General features: G+C 35.2%; 3 protein-coding genes across 5 annotated transcripts; 1 reads left to right on the top strand and 2 right to left on the bottom strand.

The window, feature by feature from the left end:
- The first annotated feature begins 3,300 nt into the window (after positions 1 to 3,300).
- LOC111792863 (Phospholipid/glycerol acyltransferase family protein) lies at positions 3,301 to 7,060 on the top strand. The gene is made up of 7 exons (XM_023674468.2): positions 3,301 to 3,708; positions 4,007 to 4,125; positions 4,214 to 4,279; positions 4,470 to 4,667; positions 5,407 to 5,525; positions 5,680 to 5,785; positions 5,934 to 7,060. The coding sequence occupies exons 1-7, from the start codon at positions 3,486 to 3,488 to the stop codon at positions 6,537 to 6,539; spliced, it is 1,437 nt and encodes a 478-aa protein (XP_023530236.2). The 5' UTR covers positions 3,301 to 3,485; the 3' UTR covers positions 6,540 to 7,060.
- Positions 7,061 to 8,135: 1,075 nt separating this feature from the next.
- Positions 8,136 to 9,531, bottom strand: LOC111792901 (dormancy-associated protein homolog 3). Of its 2 annotated transcripts, none has more exons than XM_023674524.2 (3): positions 9,352 to 9,531; positions 9,053 to 9,217; positions 8,136 to 8,693 (listed from the first exon to the last, which is right to left on the bottom strand). In XM_023674524.2, exons 1-3 carry the CDS (start codon positions 9,464 to 9,466, stop codon positions 8,587 to 8,589), a joined length of 387 nt encoding a protein of 128 aa, XP_023530292.2. In that variant the 5' UTR covers positions 9,467 to 9,531; the 3' UTR covers positions 8,136 to 8,586. The 2 variants fall into 2 exon arrangements, with proteins under 2 accessions (XP_023530292.2, XP_023530291.2); XM_023674523.2 differs by having other exon boundaries at positions 8,136 to 8,697; positions 9,352 to 9,530.
- Positions 9,532 to 13,431: 3,900 nt separating this feature from the next.
- Positions 13,432 to 16,137, bottom strand: LOC111792903 (uncharacterized). 2 transcript variants are annotated; one of them, XM_023674529.2, is made up of 3 exons: positions 15,996 to 16,137; positions 14,362 to 14,699; positions 13,432 to 13,785 (listed from the first exon to the last, which is right to left on the bottom strand). In XM_023674529.2, the coding sequence occupies exons 2-3, from the start codon at positions 14,687 to 14,689 to the stop codon at positions 13,775 to 13,777; spliced, it is 339 nt and encodes a 112-aa protein (XP_023530297.2). In that variant the 5' UTR covers positions 14,690 to 14,699; positions 15,996 to 16,137; the 3' UTR covers positions 13,432 to 13,774. The 2 variants fall into 2 exon arrangements, with proteins under 2 accessions (XP_023530297.2, XP_023530294.2); XM_023674526.2 differs by lacking the exon at positions 13,432 to 13,785 and having other exon boundaries at positions 14,190 to 14,699.
- Between the last annotated feature and the right edge of the window lie 6,823 nt (positions 16,138 to 22,960).

Genomic DNA, 22,960 nt, shown 5'->3' with positions numbered 1-22,960 from the left:
GCAATTATACTAACCATGTGTCGCAATTAACGAGGTTGAAATAGATAAGTATCCTAATGTGACTGAGGATGGTGCATCATCCGACACATGAAAAAAGAGTGCATTCAAGCCAAGTTGAGGCATAAGCTACATAGAGGTAGCGAGCCTAACATGAGTGTCAGAGATAGGGTCGATGAGAGTCGGATATGGCCCCGAGCCATAACCTCAAAACATAGAATTTAGGTGAGTTGTTGAATTTAGGTGTGAGTTTCGATATGCGTGATAGACACACGCTATATGAAAGATAAAAGGTTGTTAAATTTGATCTTTGATAGACACACGCAAGACCATACAACTGCCAAAAATGTTATAGAGTGTACTATAGGGAAGTAAACTAAGTAAACCACCGGTCCTACTTATCGATGCATCAAATCACGAACTATGACATGTAGTGTAACAATCTACTTATTGATGCATCAAATCATGAACTGTGACACGAGGATCATTTTTTTATTTCTTTTAAAATAAAAAACAAACAAAAATCAACATAAATACATTAAAACTGAACAAGTAAAGTATAAAGGTGTATACTTAAAAGTTACAAACAAGTAGATATAAGACATGATAGATCCCCCACAGTCGCCCGTCCAACACGTTCTCCACTATGATCAGTGATCTTAAAAAAGAGTGAGTATTTAAAGTATTAAGTAAGCAACCTATTGGCAGGATCTAGCCGAACTCTTTCTTATACACAGAATCTAAAGCTATATGCTCATATTGCTCTTAGAGTTGGCCAAATTTGTGGCTTAAAGTCTGTGCTAACTTTTCAAGCAAATGCCTACCTAATCCCTATACATACCTCCTATAAGGAGTGCCCTAATTCTCTTAGGGTTCATAACTTAAGGATTTTCGGGTACTTTATGTTTTACGTTTGTCTAGGTTTCTCATCAACCTTGGCTAGTTGTGCGTAGAGTCATTGTGGTCCCTAAGAAGGCCCTAGGGTAAGTTTATATGGAGGAGCATTTTGCTCTTAGAACGATGGCCGAATTCCACACGTGTCTGCCTACTGGGTTCAATTTAAAAGGTTCTCTCTAGTGGTGTTGAGTGTCACAATTGCGCTTTTGTAGTAGCGGAACAGCAATTGTGCAACATTTGTTCTAACTTAGGAAATAAATCAGTTGTATGAAAATCACAAGTCGCAGAAATTGGACGTATGATCAAGCCTCATTCACGTTGAGAGAGTGTTTTAGAAAACGTGAGAAAAGAAATGCATTGAAATCAATTTGCAAGAAAACAATGTTATAGGCTAAAAGAAAATAAGCAACAACCCATAATAGCACATAACTCGGGTAGGAAAAATTAACAACTAGTCACATCCCCTCTAGTATATTTTGGGGCATTCCAGCTCCAACGAGTATAAACATGATTTTAGTGAATAGTCATACACCCCGTATTTACACACTAGAAATAGTAAAACCTAACTATCCATGAGAACAATTGGACCCTATATGATAACTTTCTAACCTTCTAATGACTTTAGCTGGTCCATAATGTTTTTGCACCAGTCGTTGGTTTTTGTTGTCTTGAAATCGAAGTTGATCTAACATCAACTTGATCATAACTCTTTCTCCATTTTGAAATTGTCGTAGTCAATGCTTTCGATCCACCCTTCTCTTCATCTGTCTAGATGGTCTTCCCGTGTAAATATGAGTTGCGTAAGAGGTTTGTCTCTGTCTCCCCCCTTTAGCAGAGATGTTGGCTTAGGGTCTCTTCCGAGCATTTGGGTGACCATTGACAGTAATATTTGCAGGTCTAATGGACCAACTTTTAACAAGTCATTTAGTTGGTCGTGGAACTCAACTAGATTAGGTTGAACTATAGAACACGACCCAACATAAAATCAATCTTGTGATCTATCTGTCCAGGTGGAGACAAATACTTTGTCTGATTTTCTAATCTTGTGTTGCGGTGTTCTGTAGCAACCATGAGATTTTTGTTGGAGTTAGCTCACTGAAGCTCCCCTCTTCAACTACGACAATGGTAGCGAATGTAAGTTCATCATGGCTAATATCTCTTCTCAACTGTTGTGCCGACATCATTTCCCCCTTTTGGTTGACGGGTGTTCGTTTAAATGATTGTTGAGTTGGACTCCATTACTATTATGCATTTTGTGCATGAGGATCACTTTGTATTCTAGCCGGACGTGTTGATAAGATTTATGTCCTAAAGCTTCGTAGTTAATTATTTAATTTTTAATAATAATTTTGATTATTTTCTTTACAATTTAACGTTATCTCTTGTATGAAAAATTCAAGGTTACTAATATAATCGATTGTGAGATCCCATATTGGTTGGAGAGGGGAACGAAACATTACTGAGTGTGAAAACCTCCCCCTAGAAAACACATTCTAAAACCGTGAAGGTAAGCGAATAATATCTGCTAGCAGTGAACTTGGACTATTACAGTGTGTAACTCAAATATGAGTGCTTATGCTCTGTGACTTTAAAATAAAATACATAGCCATTCGAGGTCGTATATTCTACTTCTAACATTTTTCAACACCATTAAGGGTGCATGTGTGAGTTGGGTTGGATTGGAAAAAACTTTTGGACCCACCCCCAACTTCAGGTTAATGAGCCACCTAATCAAAGTTCACAACCTAACCCTCTATTTTTAGGTTGGGGCTGTGGTGTTATTAACTTATTCACACTATATGTTGCATTAATAACCAAAATTTTATAAAATTCAAATATCAAACATTCACGAGTCACAACGTAGCACAAACATGGTAACAAACGTCAAATATTCTCATTTTTCGTAATATTTAAAAGTAAGGTAGCCTTATTTTTCGTAATAATTTAAGTTGAGTTAGGTTATAGCCTCATTTTTGGGTTGGACCGATTAACCCAACAAAAATCTATAAATCGACCTCAATTTTCGATTATTCAAAAATTTAACTCAACCCAAACGGATAAAAAATCTAACCCAACCCAACCTTTATGATTTGGGTTGGGTAGTCAGAATTAGTTATATTATCGAGTCATATGAACAACTCTAAACACCATCCTCCAAAGATTCAGAGCCTTATCCTCCAAAGATTCAGAGCCTTTTTAGTTTAGAGCGATGAAATTGTGTATATACGATTAAGACGTATAAGGTAAAATTGATTTTTTATGGGAAGAAATTGTTTTCGTAATAAGATAAGATAAAATAAAATAAAATAATGGACATCAATGAAAAATTATATTTTGAATTTATATTAATTAATTATGGATATTTGTTATTGAAAATCCGAAAATGGATATAAAGTAATAACGTGAAAGTGAAGGCAACCGATGACTCGGATCGGAAAACAGGTGTATCGCTACACACACGCAACAAAAACCCCTCCTCGCCTAGTCTCGCCGCCTTCTTCCTTCTCCGATCAAACCCTCAGATTCTGTTATCAAATCCCTAATTTCCGCTTTCATCCATCGCGGTTCTGCTTTTGAATCCTCTCTGTGAAATGGCTGTGAATTTCCTTGATCGGACTGATCTCTGGAAGAACAAGGCTCGCTCCCTGCAGCTCCGCCTCAGGGATCGCTTCCGTGTTGTTGTCGACAACCATCGCTTGAAACCGGCCATATTCTCCGATGGCTACTTCTCCTTCACCCTCCGTCTTTGGCTTCAGAGGTTTCGTGATTTTCGCCATGATTTGCCCTCTTCCACTGCTTTTTATCGCAAGCGAGGTGCCTTTTATTTTTTTTTCCATCGTTTCCTTGGTTGCTTGTGCTTTTTAGTTAGATTTATTGTTTAGTTAGTTTCCTTGGAACTTCACGCTTTGTACGAGTGTACGAAATTTATTTCTTGAAGAATCTGTAGTTTCGGCCTAGGGATTTCTAATAGATGCCTTTAGGCTTTCGTTTCAACTAGTCGATTGTATGTTAATATGTGTCTTACTAAACACTGGAGATTGTTCGTGAAGTGATTTCTTTTGAGTTGTGGCTTCTGCAAAAGCTGAGTGGTTTAAATTTTTTATGGAGACAGTTAGCAAGGATTTCAGTGATGGAGAAGAATCGGTCATTCTTCGGATGCTTCAGGCCGTAGCTGTTCCTGTTCTTGGCAATGTTTGCCATGTGTTTATGCATGGTTTGAATCGCGTGCAGGTGCTAAAAATGAGTGAAGTCTGAGGTTTTCTTTTTTATTTGCTCATTTTTGTTGCCATCTGTTTTGATCATTTGGTTTCTCTTATAGGTATACGGTCTGGAGAGACTACACGAGGCTGTGCTGCACAGACCCAAGGACCAACCTCTTGTTACAGTGAGCATCTTTATGAATTGGTTTTGTCATTGCATTTTTAGATGCTTCCTCCTGGTTTTGCTAGTTACATTGGCAACCTTGAAGAATTCAAAATTGGAATATTTAGCATATAGTATTATATGTGCATTTGTGTGATACTTGAATATTGTGGTAACGATAGAGCACTGTATTTTTCTCCCCGTTTTTTTAGGTTAGCAATCATGTGGCCTCTGTAGATGACCCGTTCGTAATTGCAGCACTGCTTCCTCCTAGTGTACTTTTTGATGCCCAAAACTTGAGATGGACTCTATGTGCAACGGATCGATGTTTTAGCAATCCTGTCACTTCTGCATTTTTTAGTACTGTGAAAGTCCTGCCAGTTGCCCGTGGTGATGGTATCTATCAAAAGGTATTGTGGCCTTCTCAACTTATCTTAATACTGGCTTTGAAATCTTATTCACAGTTGTTGCAATACCTGGTGTTTATCATTTGAAATGTGGTGGAGATGTTTGTGGTTTCCTTGAATGGTTATTTCTTCTTTGTGGACATGATTGAAGGCTTTATTTATCGTCTTTAATCAGAGTAAAGCTTTGCAATGAGTGACAGAACTTTTGTTTTCTAATTATTGTTTGTCTTCTTTTTTTTTTTTTATAATTTTTTTTTTATGCCCATTGTATTATTTCATTTTTCTTCTAAAAGAACATTTCTGACTTCTGATTTTTCCCTTTATTTTTGGCATATCTAGGTTCTTAAAATCAGTTCTTTATTTTGATCATTAGTTTTCTCTAAAAGAAGGATTATGGAAAGTGTAAATGACTTGTTCTTTCTTTTTCCTGTTGTTCCTTCTTGAATACCTATCTCATTACCTAGGGCGCATAATCGTGGGATGTGAATAAAGAATTTAGTTATCAAAATGTTCAGATCCTTTTTTTCCTCCATCTGTCAGTTTTCTTTTACTGTTAGATAAAGTTGTTTGGAGGGATAAAACTCCACGTTTCTTAAAGTAAAATGTAGGGAAAAAAGTCATATGGTCTAATTGGTATGTGCATGGATTGAGTTCGTGTTGAAGTTTTGGCATAATTTAATTTGGGTTGTAGTTTTCATCTGCTTGTTAGTTTTCTCGCCTTATCTTTGTCTTGATGGCTCAGGGTATGGACTTGGCTATTTCAAAATTAAATCTTGGAGGGTGGGTTCACATATTTCCAGAGGGGAGTCGTTCTCGAGATGGTGGAAAAACAATGGGTTCTTCAAAAAGAGGCATTGGAAGGTGAGATCTGAGGAACTTCTTTCTGGTTTATAATTATGGGGTTTGAAGTATTTTTGAAGATCCAGATTTTTGGGAACTTCTGCAAAGTGTTATTGACTCTAATTTTGAAGTTTAAGCTCAGCCTGTTTATCATTCTATATCAATATCATGGCAGGCTGATTTTAGATGCAGATACTATTCCTACGGTTATTCCATTTGTTCACACGGGTATGCAAGAAATCATGCCTATTGGAGCTAAAATTCCAAAGATTGGAAAGACGGTAGGTCTTCCTAATAGTAGGGTGCTTGTCAAATTTTTTCTATTAATAAGTCTCGCTCTCTTTCACGCACACACACGTACTTACGTTTTTCGAATGATTTGTTTTACCTTTCTTAAATATCCTTGTGGTTGTTACATGGAAACTTCAGGTGACAATTATTATTGGGGACCCCATTGAATTTGAGGATCTACTTAACTCTGAAAGTGCGCAAAAGGTCTCTAGGGGAAAGTTATATGATGCAGTTGCTTTGAGAGTTGGAAATCGGTTGCACGAAATGAAAATTCAAGTAGAAAAACTAGCTTACGATCGTGCATTAGATATGCAAAATAATTCAATGAGTAGCACAGAACGAGCAGCCATGATGTTGCAGCAAATTGATTGGGAGTCATTTGGCATTGGTAGCTCAACTTCTATTGACTACAGTTCTCACACAAAGCACGAAACTCAAACCCAGCCTGATTTGGATGTTTCCTCAGCAGAACGACCTGTTTCTGATTGGTATTTCAGAATGCGTCTATCTCGAGAAGGTGGACTTATATCAAGAATGCGTGGTTATATCGATCCTACCGAGTTCATGAGTTTTGCAGCAAGAGGCTTGTTTAAGAATTGTAGAACAGAAGGCAACTCTGAATTTGGCGAGACAATTAGGCCATTAAAGGCATGGAAACGATTTGTAGAAGCCAATTTGCAACGTGGCAGTGGTACTCTCGTTAACATCACAAGTTACAACAATCTGGCTGTTCTAATGAGATGACCTCTAATGATCGACCATTCAGCTGGTCCCTCCTGTAAAAAAAAATGATGAAAATTTGGCATCAAGATCATAAAGTTTCTCAAACTATGACGTGTTGCTTCCAAGTTCTTCTGAGTAACTACTTGTACCCAGGACAAAATGCAATCAGCAGCAGATCTTAAGTCGTAAGATTTGGTCATGTTATTTTGGTTTCTGGTTTTCTAGTTTTGCATCAAGTTGGCATTCAGAACTAATGTAGCTGGAGGCCGAAAAGTAAAGAAAAAGAATGGTTTCTATGTCTACTCAATCTGAATGAAAAAGGTAGAGACATTAGGCCACTTGTACATCAAGGTATGATCAAGCTTTCCATGTTCTTCTCTGCTTTATAGGCTCTATCCAGAATGATAATAAGAATAGTAGTAGATTTGATTATTCCCCCCTGCCATGCTGTGTTTGCATTGAGATTTTCTTTCTTATTTGAGGCCCAATCTTTTAGACTGAAGATTTGATGCAAGTATTTCCGAAGTCTTCTGTCTGCTAAAGTTATGATGAGCCCAATAGTGTTTATATGCTTCTGATTTTTGTGTTCCAATCTTTTCATGCATGAGATGAGACTAAGGCATATATATATATATATATATATATATATATATATATATATATATATATATATATATATATATATATATATATATTACAATACGATATAAATATTGATATTAATTAGCCTTTCTATAAGTTAGATGGTTTACATTAGAGACTGCTTGTAAAGGTATAAATTATTGCCATCAACTTTTGTTCTCTAGTAGCTACCTAATTTTAGTGAGAAGTTGCTATTCTAAAATGCTGTTACTAGTTCAAACAATGAAGGTAGCATGAAAGTTTTTCTATACTACAGTAGCACTAGAATTTTTTCCCTAAAATGGTTATGATATTTTTTCCAATAAAAAGAAGTGCGAGTGCATTTGTTATAATAGATTCCTCACTTTTAAGTTGTGTATAATAGGTTCTTTTAATGTATTAAGAAATTGATCGGTTTATTTGATATAAAATTCAATTTTATGTCTACTAAGACTTTAAGCATTTGATTTTGTCGGTTAATGACCAATTAAACACAAAATTGATATGACACACATGTTAGTAGAATGAGTCAAGTGAATGGTCTTTTAACAAGTATAATACAATACATATTAATAAAGTACCGTAGAATTAAGTCAAAAGTAAACTCGAGAAACAGACCCAAAATTTTTTAATTTCTCAAAACTTAAGTCTAGTTAACCCGACCTTTGTAATTTGGATTGAGTAGGTCAAATTATGAGGTGATATAAACACTTTGGATTCAATCCAAATCCAAATGGGTCAAATTATCCGGTCATATAAACACCTTAGCAACGCTGTGGCGGAGACCTAACAAACTTTCTATCTCATTTGAGGTCCTATAAAAAAAAACTGCATCTTTCAAAGCATTTATAAAGCATGTATTTTATATAACATAACTGTAATTTTGTCTATAGAAAACTCCAATATATTGTATTTTAAGAAAATAATTAAAAGATAATTTATATATGAGATTTAAATTTAAAATTATCCATCTCTATACACTCTGTTAAATTAAAATTAAAACCCTAAAATAATGCTTCATTTAATTCTAGAATTAAAATAAATCTCATCAAATTAAAATTATTCTTAAAAAGATATTGTCTTAATTCTCTCAAGAAAACACATAAAGTCGTAAAATGATTGTGAAATAAAATTAAAAAAAAAAATAAAAAAAACATAATTTAAAAAACACCATTATTGTTAATTGAGGCATTATAACAAGTGATAACTACAACCCATCACTCATTCATATGCACAACAACATGCCCACACACACACTTCATAACAAACCCAAACACGTAACTAGAACTATTACACACATAAGCTCACGACTCCGTTTTCGACATTTCTCACCAAAAAGCTAACACTATTTAAGGACTCATATTACAACATAGTCATCATCCATCATCGACCCATCAAGCTGAAGAAGATCACGAGTTCATATCATATCATATCATATCATATCATATCATATCTCGCATGTCATAAGGAGAAGTAGGAGTCCGAGGTCCGACTTCGCTTGTCGTCTTCTCGTAAGCATCTGACGTCGATCTTCTTCGAAATCGGAATGATTCTCTACCTCCATAATATTGATAAAATTTGTCAACAAAAATTAAAAAAAAAAAAAAAAAAAAAAAAAAAAAAAAACTCTAAACAAATGATATTAAACGTAAAACAAAAGTTATGAACTTATTGGATAAGTAATAGAATAGGCATAGGAAGACTAAGTCATGCATGGAGGGTATTATGGTCATTTCACACCCCACACTTAATTATTACTACTCGGAATGTATTGTCCACGGATAAAGTGACAACTCCACAAAACGACAAAAAACCGGTCCAGATCTCCTCACTTTGTGGATAACTCCGCCTCCCTCCGCCGATAATGTAATTATAGTTTTCAGCTTTAACAGAAAGAAGGCTCTAGAAATTACCGGAAAAAGGAGAAAGTGGCGGCGTGGAGGAGCCGGCCGGCGAAACCGGCGGCGAACCGTACTGATAACCCGGCGGCTTTACGATCATAATTCGTCTGGAAACTTTAAGTGGCTCCTCCGACGAGGACGGCGGCGTTCCTTCCTCGTAACTCTTCCCATTGGATTCTGGCCAACACCATTAAAGCCAAATTTGAGTTAATTAAATTCTTTTGAAGTTAATTAAATTAAAGTTCAAATTTTTATAAAGCGAAATTTGTAATGAAATTTGTGGTTTTAAATTATGGTCCGTGGCGGCGTACCCTTGACGGCGGTGGACCGGGAAGTGAAGGATGGGTGCTTGCGGAGCTTTCCCAGACCGGAGTCCGGCATCGGTCCGGCAAGCGTGTCGTCCCACAGCTGGTCCAGTAGCCCCATGGCGGAGAGAGAGAGAGAGAGAGAGAGAGAGAGAGAGAGAGAGAGTTCCGATCAGAAAAGGGTCAGAGAGAGAGTGAGGCGATAGGGGAGCGGTGGAGAGAGTTAAAAGGAGGAGGAGGGCGTTAAATGTCGAACATGTTTGTTGAAAGATCTAAACCGTTGGATTCGATCCAGGAGGGAAATGGTGACGTGGCAAGTCCATTCAATCGGCACGTATTGTGGATAAGATCGACGAGGAGAGAAGGTGATGCCAAAAGTCAGGGAGCTGGGCCCCTGTGACGTCATCTCACGTGACTCGAAAATTCAGTGTGGCTGCTTACTACTTTATTTATTTCTTTTATTTTTTTTTTTTAAGGATAATTGTGGCTGCTCATAAATCATAATTAAATATTATATTAAATCTCTCCATTTAATTATTATTTTAAGATCAATCGGTAAAATATTAATCTTCTGAGTTAAAAAATTTATAAGGAGAGATAAATATTTGGTGATCCACCCTTATATAAACTCATTGTATAAGATAACCCTATTGATATGTCTCCAATAATTTGAATCAAATTATTTATACAATAAATTTGAATAAATCTGGACTAAGAAATATTTAATCTCATTTTATAAATTTATCAAGAGAAAATTAATTTTTCACACGATGAACATATGCGACTTGATCTTAATCTTAAGTGAGTTATGAACTCTTGTTTGTGAAGGCTTGCTCTTTGATTTGCATGGGCGGGAATGACTTTGAAGCCAATTATATGTGTCTATCATTTTACAGACTTGACTAAATAGGAACTTGGAACATCTTACGAGATGAAATTTACTTCTTCGGTCATTAGATAGATGAGTAGTTTTCTTAAGTGTTGATTTCAAAATTTAAATTATGGAGCTCGACCCTCACGCTAGCTAGAGGGAGACTTAATTTGTGGTTGAATTATAAACAAATTGTTCATTAGATGATCAGTAATACTTAAGCTCTGAGATGTAATTATATAGGCTTCACTCGTGCTAAAATGAACATAAATACTGTAGGTGAGTTGAAAGACATAACTGTGAAATATACTGTAGGGGCATTGGTTGAGTTGAAAGACATAACTATAAAATCATGATGTTCATAACGACTCTTGAAGTCAAATGTCCTCTTTGATCCTCATTTGACGGTATCTTAACCTCAAGTTAATATTGGAGAATACTATTGCACCCTATAACTAATCAAACAAATCGTCTATCTTGGGTAGTGGGTACATGTTCTTAATGGTGATTTTGTTTAACTCTCTGTAATCTATGAATTGATGCATAGATCCATTTTCCTCTTTACGAACAAAACATGAGCGTTCTAAGGCAATACATTGGGTCACATGAAGTCTTTATCTAGCAGCTCCTGAATTGTTCCTTCAGCTCCTTGAGTTTTGGTGCCATTTTATAGAGTGGTTTAGAGATCAGCGCAGTTCCTTGTTCCAGCTCGATTCCAAAGTTAACTTCTCTAACTAGAGGCATCCTTGACAACTCCTCCGGTATCACATCCTCAAATTTCCTAATCACTTGAACTTATTATGACACTATTCGCTCTACATCGCTGAACGTCTTTGTACATGAAACTCGCCCATGACATGGGTCTAAAGGTCACTCCACCGCCGTTACAATCTATCAATATGTGATTCTTTTCTAGCTAGTTTATCCCTAAGATGATATTCTAGTATTGCATACTAAAGACAATTGATGTCACTTAGGGCATTCTGTTCCCTAACTGTGAGTCTATCCATGGTTATCTAAGCATCCACAAAAATGTTTCTTAATCCTAGAGAGGTTCCTATATGACCTCTTCCTATGTCCCGAGGGAGCTTGGGTAATCTTTGTCTGCTTATCTTTGCATCTGTGCATATCCACGAGGGTAACAATACATAATGTATCGACATATGTAATAACAAGAGGCTCCTACAAGTATTTCTAAAGGAAATACAAAATTAGTTACTTACTCATTCCGTTTGGGACCAAATTTTCTTGTATAGAACCTATAGGGTGTGGACATTAAGGAACCAAAGAGAATTAAGTGAGAATTGATTGAAAGTAGGTTAAATAATAAAAAAATTATTTGGGTCAGTGTGGGTGACGTGGCTAGTTCAAGTGAATCGGCCACATCATTGTCTACAACCTCAAAACAGAGGAAAGACTTGTATAGACTAGGTTCAATAACTCAACGTTACCTCCCTCTGCTTTCTTCTTCACAATTATAGAGGGAGTGTCAAGAAAGAGTTAGAAGCTAGCCATAGGGTTTTTGATTCATCATGGAAGAAGTTACGGGCTTAGAACAACCCCTAAAAATTAGCCTCTTCGTCTGAGCTCCCCTTCATTTATAACCCAAGTCTCCATCGACTTTGAGAGCTCTAGAATCACCTTGAATTTAATCTGGAGTTGAATTCTCAAATTAAAATTTTCACTATTGGATGCCTCTCGGCAGAGGTTCATAAGTAATATCCAATTTTGCAGATGATGTGGACGATTGAATTTTTCACTAACGTTTTTTTTTTTGTTCGTTTTACATAAATAGTTTACGAGTATGTTGATGTAATAAATTATTAGCGAAGGATGAATATTTTAATGAGACCCCAAAATTAATATTATAATTTATTTAACTTCACACTACATTGCTTTCAAGATTGATGAGGATAAGATGTGACATGAAAGTCATGTAAAGAAAATGATATTTATTTTTTTATTTTTTATTTTTTATTTTTATTTTGCTCACATAATTCAGAAAGTTCATTTTAATAAATAATTATTGATTCAAAACATTTGTCATTAAATTGATCTAAGGAGAATTAAATATTTATATTTATTTTAATTAATTTATTTTATGCAATGATTTTTTTATTAGATTCTACATAGTCATTTATCACAAAAATTTGTATTATTTTGATCAATGAAGTAATAATTGTTATGTTATATAATGTAATATATTAGTTGGTAGCATTAATTAATTAACTTATTAATTATATTTAATTTTAGAATAGATGTATATAATGTTTTTAAGTAATTTAAAATTATCTAACATTTATTTAATATCAAGTGTAAATATCAATTAAACTTTTAAAATTATTTAATAAAATTTTGAAATTATTCGAAAAGATAATTAAGTATCCAATTTTGTATTTTTTAAAATTTTAAAATTTAAGAATTTATTTAAAACTTAAAAAATTAAGAGAAAATAAATAATAAATAAATAATAATAATAAAGGGGAGCAAATGGGTCAGGTATGGGCACTGAGGATAGAGAAAGATACACAAAGGGTACAGGTGGCGTTTAAAAGAGTGGGGCCACCAGTGGCCGATCACGTGATGCATCTTTTTTGGTTTTCCGAGGTGGCATAAAACAACAGTAAAAAGGCAGCTAGTTTGAAGAAATTACATGTAGTGCCATTGGGACAGCTTCAATAATTGTAAGCCGCCATTATCACTCAATTTATCGCGATAACAACTCTTTTTCTCCTTTCGCTTTCCGTCTCGGCTTCTAGAGGGGTTAAATAAATTTAGACTATTTAATTCAAACCATTAAGTTATATAATTTTTTTTTTTTTTTAATTTTAGTTAAATTGAATTTTTGAAAAATTATAAATTAATTAATTATATTTTGATTAAATTACTAATTTGATTTTCTGACATTTATCGATATTAAATGTTTTGATATTTTGAAAATTAAAAAATTTATAATACTTTAGGATTAGCAATATCCATTTTGTCTCTACTTCGCTTTCATATCTAAATAAATCTTAGACTTTAAAATTGACATGACATTTCAAGTACTGATTTTACTTCTTTACCCTTATAATTTCAAAATTATAAAAATATATTGCTAAATAAATTCAAAAACCCGAATATTATTCTTAATATTATTAATTAAGGAATGAAAATTAAATTAAAATTTAGGTCATTATAGTTATTTTAATAATTTCACTTTAATACCAATAAACTAACAAATAACTATTAATTATCTCTAATTAATTATTGTATTGACCGAGGCAAAGCAAATAAAAATATGACTTCATTTGTACCCCGAGTCCAACGCTAACAGATATTATCCTCTTTGACCTTTCCTTTTTGAGCTTCACCTCAAAGTTTTATAACGCGTCTGCTAGAGCTTTCCCTTCTGGGCTTCACTTCAAAGTTTTAAACTACGTCTGCTAGAGCTTTCCCTTCTGGGCTTCACCTCAAAGTTTCAAAACACGTCTGCTAGAGCTTTCCCTTATGGGCTTCACCTCAAAGTTTTGAAACGCGTCTGCTAGAGCTTTCCCTTCTGGGCTTCACCTCAAAGTTTTAATACGCACCTGCTAGAGAGAAGTTTCCACATGCTTATAAAAAATGCTTCTTTCTCCTCCCTAACCCCTTCCCCTCAAGGTTTTAAAATTAGTATGCTACAGAGAGGTTTCCACATTCTTATAAAAAATGCTTCATTATCCTCCCTAACCGCTTCCCCTCAAAGTTTTAAAACGCATATGCTAGGGAGAGGTTTCCACACCCTTATAAAGAATGCTTCGTTCTTCTCCTTAACCGCTTTCCCTCAAGGTTTTAAAACGCGTCTGCTAGAGAGAGATTTTCACACCTTTATAGAATGTTTCGTTCTTCTCCCCAACCGATGTGTATCTCACATCTTCTTAATGAAGCAGGCTAAATATATGTTGAAGTCCCTAATGTTTAGGTGTCTTCTCTCAATTTCTACTAATTCACTAAGTATTTGTAACTAGCAAAATTTAAAGAGAAATTAGAGACTAAAACATGTTTTGACTCTTAATTACTGTTTATTTCCCAAAAATGCTCGTACGACACCTTCACCTAACAACACTACTCTCACTAATCATCAAACTCAGATAATATTGAGCAGTGAATTCAAAGCAGCTTAATACCTGCTTCCCTCACAGAGTCAACAACAGCTTTGATCTTACCATGATACTTCTGTTCTCTTTTCAAGTGCACACAAACAGCTGGGATTCCCTTAAGCAAAAGCCTCTCTCCCAACAATTTCCCGATCTTTACAGCAGCAGCCACATCCCTTGTTGAATCCATGCTCGGCCGCAGCGCCTTCTCCTGCGAGCTTGCAGCCGAAGCAACGGTGGCCGTTTCGGAGTGGATCACCTGCGCGCTCACATACTTGTTTGTGAAGTGCATCTTCAAGACATATGGCTTTAGATACTGCGTTAATCTTGGTGGCCTAACTGGAGGAGGAATCACCATCTCCCTTACTCTAAATAACATAAACAAAGATGAATCTTAGGATCTTCCATCTTCTCAAGCTTAAGCTAAGCTACCAATTAGTGAGTTCAATAATAAATATGGTTAACCACCATTTATATCATGCTTTGAAGTTTAAAATCCCTTACATAGCTTTCATAATAATGGCAATGGGCAATGGTTTTGATATACTATCTAATTAGCAGAGATAAATGATATCTGTTCTTTACAAAAATTAAAATGGCACCCATTCATAACGCTAAACCAATAACGAAACCATATCATTGGTTAGTGAAAATGGAGAACCATTACCAAACCAATGAACTTGATTGGGCAAACCCAGATTTCAACTACACTTGTTGGATTGGATCTATTGGTTCAGTTTCAAGAAATCTGGGCTTTCTGTGCTCAAATCCTAATCTTCTGATTTTCAATTTGCAAAGGGTGAATCTGATGTTCCACGTTGGTTGGAGAGGAGAACAAAACACTATTTATGAGGGTGTGGAAACCTTCTCCTAACAGACGCGTTTTAAAGCCTTGAGGGGAAGCCCGAAAGGGAAAGCCCAAAGAGGACAATATCTGCTAGTGGTGGATCTGGGTCGTTACAAATGGTATCCGAGCCAGACACTCGATGATGTGCCAGCTTTCTCGCTGTTCCCCAAAATGGGGTAGACATCAGGCAGTGTGCCAGTAAGGACGCTAGACCCCGAAGGGGGTGAATTTGGGACGGTTCCACATCAATTGGAAGAAGGAAAGAGTACCAATAAGGGCGCTGACCCGAAGGGCGTGGATTATGATGTTCCACCTTGATTGGGGAAGAGAATAAAACACCATATATAAGGGTGTGGAAACCTTCCCATAGGAGACTAGTTTTAAAAGGTCCAAGAGGAAAAGCACAAACGCACAAAGAGGACAATATCATGGATATGAGTTGTTCCACTGCAAAGTGGTTGTCTACAGGTTCGAAATCTGTTCGCCACTACCCTTATAAACATGAATCCAAGTTCAATATAGCATATTCGAATTTTGTCTAATACATTCAACAATATTGAATGGCTAGCCACTTTGTCGAATCTCCTCCAAAAAAGAAAAACAGATTTCAACGAATTCCATAAGTAAAAACTAAGATTAGATTAAATGCATCTTAAAACTAACAGTATTCTAACCCACAGTTCGAAAGGATTTCAAACTAGAACGGATTCGAAATCATTTCACGAACCTAATTCCAAATTTACCCGGTGTTGAGTTTGGTTGAATGGACGAAACAAAAAAGATGAAAGGAAAAAGAAGAGTTTAGATCCGGGAAGACCTCGACGAAAGACGGGGTTGGTGTTGGCGTGAGGTTGCAGCAGAGACAAAAGAAGATCGGCGGTGGAGCGTTCCGGCAAGCGGCTGCAGCAGCAATGAAGGGGAAGGGTACTACCATTATCAAATATTGTTTTTGGTAGGTTTTCAACAACAACAATAATAATTATTATTATTAAAAATTTATTAAACACGTTACTAAATATTTAATCGATTAAAAATAACATTTAAAAAAAATAAATTAAAATAATGATATAAAAAATGATCTATTTAATATTTTCTAAAATTAAAAAATTCATTAAACTAAACATGATATTGAAAATGTAACTACTAAGAATGCGTTAAATAAAACTTTTGAAATTTGATTAAAGATATATTAATAACATAATAAAGGTATGAAATTGTATTTATAGACTTATTTTTTAAAGATTATCTATTAATCTTCGAATAGGCTATTCTTGAACCATACTTCAAAAAAAAATAAACAAATGGCAACATGTAGGCTAATATTGAATAGATTCTACGAGTGTAGATAGTCTGGGTTGGGTTGAGTTGAGGATTTTTTAATCCAACCCTGAAGTTCGGGTTGGTTGAATTGGTAACCCAACCCAACCCGAAAATTTTCACAATCCAATCCAATCCAACCCTCCATTTTTGGTTGGATTGTCGAATTGTTAATTTTTTTTTATCCACAATGTATAATTATTTAGATACAATCTTAAATAAAATATATTAAAAATTCTAACGAATACAAATCCATTTATAATTATTAAAAAAAAAAAATCAATTAGGAACAACAAGCGAAAATGGTAACATATTAACATAGTTCAACATTATCATAAAACTATAGACAACTAAATAATAGGATAGATCGTGACATTAAAAAAAAACGATAAAAAATGATTCGTTTAAAAATACTATATATAACAAAAATAAAAAAAATGCAATAAAAATATTTTAATTGAAATAGACTTACTCGATTTTGATGAAATTAGCGGACAGTAAATTATTAGAAAAATAAAAGAAAAATATAGAAAAATAAAAGAAAAATATAGAAATTGTGATATAATTATATTGCGACAAATAGATAATAAATATATTACAATTTATAATTACTTATCTCATTTTTATAACAAAATCTTTAAATCTATTAAAACCAATTTTGTATCCGTGAGTATTAAACAATTCATAACATAATCAAGAATTCTCTCACTCAAACTGCATGTTGATCTAGAAGTTATAGTAAACATTAGAACGGTCAAAATATTTTCGATAACTTTTAATAAAATTGGATATTTAAATTTATTTACTTTTCACCAATTTCGATGAAAAAAATGATAGATGAAAAATAAAAATTATTCAAATATATATATAATCTATGAAGAGGCCTTTGTTTCCAAATAAACTAAATATATGTATAATCATAATTAATAAATCTATCATACATATGATTTTTATCATAATGATTGTTTGTTAATTTATTTATATCATAAACAATAAATTTAAAAATAGTATAAGATGAGTGAATAGTTATATATTAATTTATTCAGGGAGGAAGAAACTAAACACAATTAGAAACTAAAAATAATATAATAAACATATTTTAAAAGAGTATAAAAAAACTAAAAATTAAAAACTAAAAATAATATAAAAGAAAAGATTAACAATGAAAGTAAATATGGTATAAATGGCATATATTTACTTATAGGAAGCCTTATACTTATTCCATGTTTTTCCGGTAACTAAGAATTAATTAGAGATGAGTGCAGACTTGGAGCAGGTGTTATAGAGAGTCGCACCGTTGTCTCCAAAACTTCTTTGATGTTTTCATGTTTTTGTGACTCGTTTTAAAATTATCCCTGTAAATGTTTGCTGAAACCACTACACTTAAATGATGGTGAAAGTTCTTTGTTTATAATCATTTACAGTATAGAAATTTCTATGGTAAATTCTAAATAATATGAGAAGAACAATAAAAGGAAAGAACAATAAATGAATAGAATATATTTGCCTTTAATAAAAAGGTAAATATGGTAAGCTGTAATGTAAGTCGTAATATATTTGCCTGTAAATGTTTGCCTTATAATAAACGGTCAACTGTCCTTAACACCCCCCGCAAGCTGAGCGTCGGATTTGAACGAATGTGAATCTTGGATCTGAAAAATTCGAATAGAGGTCGAGAAATACTTTTCGTGAAGATATCAGCAACTTGGAGATGGGAAGGTACATATTGTGTGCAAAGTTTGCCAGCGATAACAAGTTCTCGAAGGAAATGATAATCTAGTTCAACATGTTTGGCCCACTTGTGAGAAACGAGATTAGAGCTCAAAAAAATAGCACTTTTGTTGTCACATAAGAGTAAGGGCGGCTGTGAAATAGGGATCTTGAGGTCATGCAAAAGATGCGTAACCCAAAGAAGTTCAGCCGTAGTCGTGGCAAGAGCACGATACTCAGATTCACAGCTGGAGCGTGAGACAGTAGGTTGCTTTTCTGCACTCTAAGAAACAAGATTGTTACCAAGATAAATAGAATAACCGGATGTAGAACGACGAGTATCAAGACAACCAGCCTAGTCAACATCTGAATAAGCGACTAGCGTCTAGGAACAGTGGATGGACGAAAGGTAAGACCAAAGTAGAGTGTTCCTTTGACATAGCGAAGAATACGTTTGACAACAAGAAAGTGATCTGCAGTAGAGGCATGCAAGAATTGACTGACAGAATTGACAGCATAGGTAATATCTGGACGCGTAATAGTCAAGTACTAAAGGGCGCCAACAAGAGATCTATAGAGAGTAGGATCAGAGAAAGGACAACCATCAGCAGTCAGGTGTTGAGAAACAACCATGGGAGTGTGGACTGGTTTGCTATCGAGCAACTGAGCATGAGTAAGAATATCTCGAGCATATTTTAACTGACTAACAAAGAGACCATCAGGAGTGGGTGAAGCTTCAAGACCAAGAAAGTAACTGAGAGAACCCAAATCTTTGGTAGCAAACTCAGAATGAAGCTTGCGAGTAAAGTTGTCAATAAGAGATGAGTTGTTGTCGGTAACAATAATGCATCAACATAAAGAAGCAAATAGATAAGTTTAGATTGTTGATGAAAGACAAAAAGGGACGTGTCAGCGCGGCTGCAAGAAAAACCAAGTGTGAGAAGAAATGAGCTAAAACGCTGAAACCAGGCGCGAGGAGCTTACTTTAAGCCATAGAGGGCTTTCTTTAATAGACAAACATGAGTGGGAAATCGAGGATCAATATACCCAGGAGGTTGTTCCAATGAACACGTTCAATAAGTGTTCTATTGAGAAAAGCATTCTTGACATCAAGTTGTCAAAGAGGCCATTTATTTGTGACTACAATAGAAAGCACAATACAGACAGTGGTAGCTTTGACAACCGAATTGAAAGTGTCAGTGTAATCAAGACTAGGAACCTGAGTATAACCTTTGGCAACAAGACGAGCCTTGAAACGCTCGACGGATCCATCAGGCAAATATTTAATACGAAACATCCATGTAGAGCCCACGATGTTGGTGTTGGCAGGGTGAGGAACCAAAGTCCAAGTATCATTTTGTTGTAAAGCTCGAATTTCTTCATCCATGGCAGCAACTCAAGCAGGATTCTTAGCCGCAGATTTGAATCTTTTTGGCTCAGTGGATGCAAGAAGAGCATAAAGAAGTCCAGATGAGCCCCAAAATACCAATATTAATTGGATGACGAGTCTTGAATATACCAGCTTTGGCTCGTGTGATCATAGGATGAGAGCCCAAAGAAGAGGAATCAACAGTAGGTTTAATAGAGGTTGGATCAGAAGTCGAGGGTGGCAAAGCAGAACCTGCATGAGAAGTGTCAACCTGCACAGACTCATCCACAAAGTCAGAATAAATATCACACGGGGATGAACTGGATCGAGGAATGTACGATGATGAAGTGGTAGGGGGGGGATGAATCAATATGATAAGGATGTGGTTCCAAGAAATTTGAAATATGAAGAGAGGGAAGAGGTTGGACCTCGGAGCTAGGAATAGTAGGAAAGTGAGTTTCATCAAATTGAGCATGGCGGGTAATATATAACTTAGTGGTGGTGGGATCAAGACAGCAGAACCCTTCATGAGCAGGACTATAACCCAAAAAAATACAAGGAATGTTGCGGGGAGAAAGCTTGTTAGGCATATAATCACGCAAGTAAGGATAAACATGACAACCAAAGGGATGAAAATTGTCATAATGCGGAGAGTAGCCATAGAGGAGTTCAAATGGTGACTTACCTCCAAGAAGTGGAGTAGGCAACCAGTTGATAATATAAGCTGCAATGCTGAAGGCGTCAACCCAAAAACGAGGAGAAAGATGAGAGTGAAAGAGAAGGGTCAAGCCAGTCTCAGTCACATGACGGTGTTTTCTCTCAGCACGACCATTTTGAGCAGGTGTATATGGACAAGAGAGTTGATGGTGGATGCTAGAAGTACGTAAATGAGTTTTGAAACAAGTGCTAGTAAATTCGGTACCTCCATCGCTTTGAAATACCTTGATACGAGAAGAATATTGATTTTCCACCAATTTTTGAAATTGAAGAATATCAAAGAATTCAAATTTTAATTTTAAAGGGTAAAACTAAGTGAATCGAGAATAATCATCCATAAAAATAACATAGTAAGAAAAACCTAAATTTGATTTGATAGGGGAAGGACCCCAAAGATCACAATGAATAAGATCTAATACATGAGACGACCTACGTTCATTGCGGGAATAAGGCAATCGATGACTTTTCGCAAGCTGACAAGTACTACATAGTGATGGAGAAGGTAATAAAGACGTAAGAGAAAGATGACATTTTTTATTTAAAAAAGAAATAACAGAATGATTCACATGACCCAGGCGAGCATGCCATAAATCATATGAAGCACGTAAAGATTTGTTTCTAAGTATTGAAATAAAAGCAGGTTTGCCGCGCTCCAGCACATATAGCCCTCCATCTCTTTTACCGTTTGCCACCACCCTTCCTGTTTGACGATTCTGGATAGTAAGAAGATTATTAGTAAATGTAACGGAGAGAGGAAAATCAGATGTTAATTTACTGAGTGAAAGAAGATTTTTAGTGAGATGAGGGACAACCAAGACATAACAAGTGAATATTTGGAACAGGAGAAAGAGTACTGATGTAGGTAATGGGTAGGGATGCACCGTTTCCTACGATCATAGAGTCCTTACCCTTGTAATTTTTAGAGTGATCCAAAATAGATGGGTCGGCGGTCATATGGGCCGAAGCCCCAGTATCCAGAAACCAATCAGTAGCATCGAGTCCTGCAATAGAACAGGACGTGTTGAAGGCTTCAGCAAGGTGAGCATGAGTAGAATCAGGTTGAACATACCGTTGGTTGCAGCAGTCAACATAATGGCCCTCTTTGTGGCATATTTGGTAGTGAGGTGGTCGACGACCCTGACCTGAGTGGGTTCGTCCTCGATTGGAATAGTTGTTTTTGTGAAAATAAGAACGACCTCGCTGGTTGCTAGAGAAAGAAGGGTGGCTGCCATGGGTGCGACCACAATTAGTGGCTGTACAAGAAATATTCCACTAGATTTAAGAGAGGTGGAGGAATTTTGTTGAAGACATCGAGAGAAGAAGAGCCCTCTAACCTCTTGAATGGAGAAGGGGAAGAAAAATGTTTATGGAAAATGAATTAAGATAGATAGCTCTCTCTAAGGAAGATGATGATATGGTCGGTTCGACATTAGCTTTTCTGAACCAATCTAAATTTTTAATAAAATTAACCTTCTAAATGATCGGTTTCGGTAGAATTCCAAATTGATTCTAGAAAGGTGATTCACTAAGGAACCTACCCAAGAATTTGAAGGAAAATTAACCTTCGAAAGAACTTGAACCAAGCCTCCAAACACCTCGAGAAATACTTATAAGAATCACATGGTATTACTTTAGAAAATTAAGTTAACTCAGAAATAAGCAAATATGAAAAGATTAGGCCAAAAACCATAAGTTAATGACTTAAATTGAACGTTTTACTAAAGAATCGTAAGTTATAAAACTAACCCACTAAATCACATCCATTGTGCACGATATTTTAATGGATGCCCTAATACTATATAATAAGGATTTGGATCGAGATAGGAGCATTTTTAAGATATAAACAAATGATATAGTTAAAATGACCAAAATGCCTCTACTATATCGTTATGATGCATGATCTAAATAGACTCCAAATTGTAGGTTTTAATTTCACACCTGTGGAAGCAATTTGAATCTTAGACATTTTAAGTACATCAATTTTATTAAATTAGCTACCATGTTCAAAAGCATTAAAACTGAAGTGATTTGAGTACTAACCTTTAGTTCAAATTCCTTTCTTGTTCTTCTTTCGTTTTTCTCATGAACCGGTGTCGAACCACCACTAGTGTCTTTCCTACTATTCTCCAGCCTCAAAAGGGGACTGTGGAATCCGGCGAGTGACTAGACTGGGAAGGAATTTAATATATCTGGAGAGAGAGTTGTTGAGGGATTTTCTCAACGTTCCTGTCAGAGCTTTCCATGTACCTTGATTACTCTATTTATAGAGTCATATTGCATCATTCAAATTTGAGATTACCAAATTTTGACACTCAAAATTCTATTAAAATTTGTGGGATTATGTGGCAAGCATGCAAGTTTGAGTTAACCAAATTTTGACACTCAAATTCATGGGGTTATTTGGCAAACATGCAAGTTTGGTTAAAATATGTATTGACACTCAATATTCTACTCACTCAAAAATGGATTTTTCGATACCTTGGAGTCAATCTTTTGACTTTTTCTATTTTAATTCAACCCTTAATTTAAATAATTAATTTTAAATTAAAATAATATTAAATGATTAATTAAATAATTTAATGCCCATTCCAATCAATTGTGAGACACGTTCATTATGATTTCCTATCCATAATTATAATATTTAAATTTTATTTAAATATCTCCTACTC

The sequence above is a fragment of the Cucurbita pepo genome, chromosome 4 (assembly GCF_057944985.1).
Source record: "Cucurbita pepo subsp. pepo isolate OVF chromosome 4, ASM5794498v1, whole genome shotgun sequence".
NCBI classification, from domain to species: domain Eukaryota; kingdom Viridiplantae; phylum Streptophyta; class Magnoliopsida; order Cucurbitales; family Cucurbitaceae; genus Cucurbita; species Cucurbita pepo.
The sequence above is the reverse complement of the archived record's forward strand: the minus strand, read 5'-3'. Positions and strand labels throughout refer to the sequence as shown.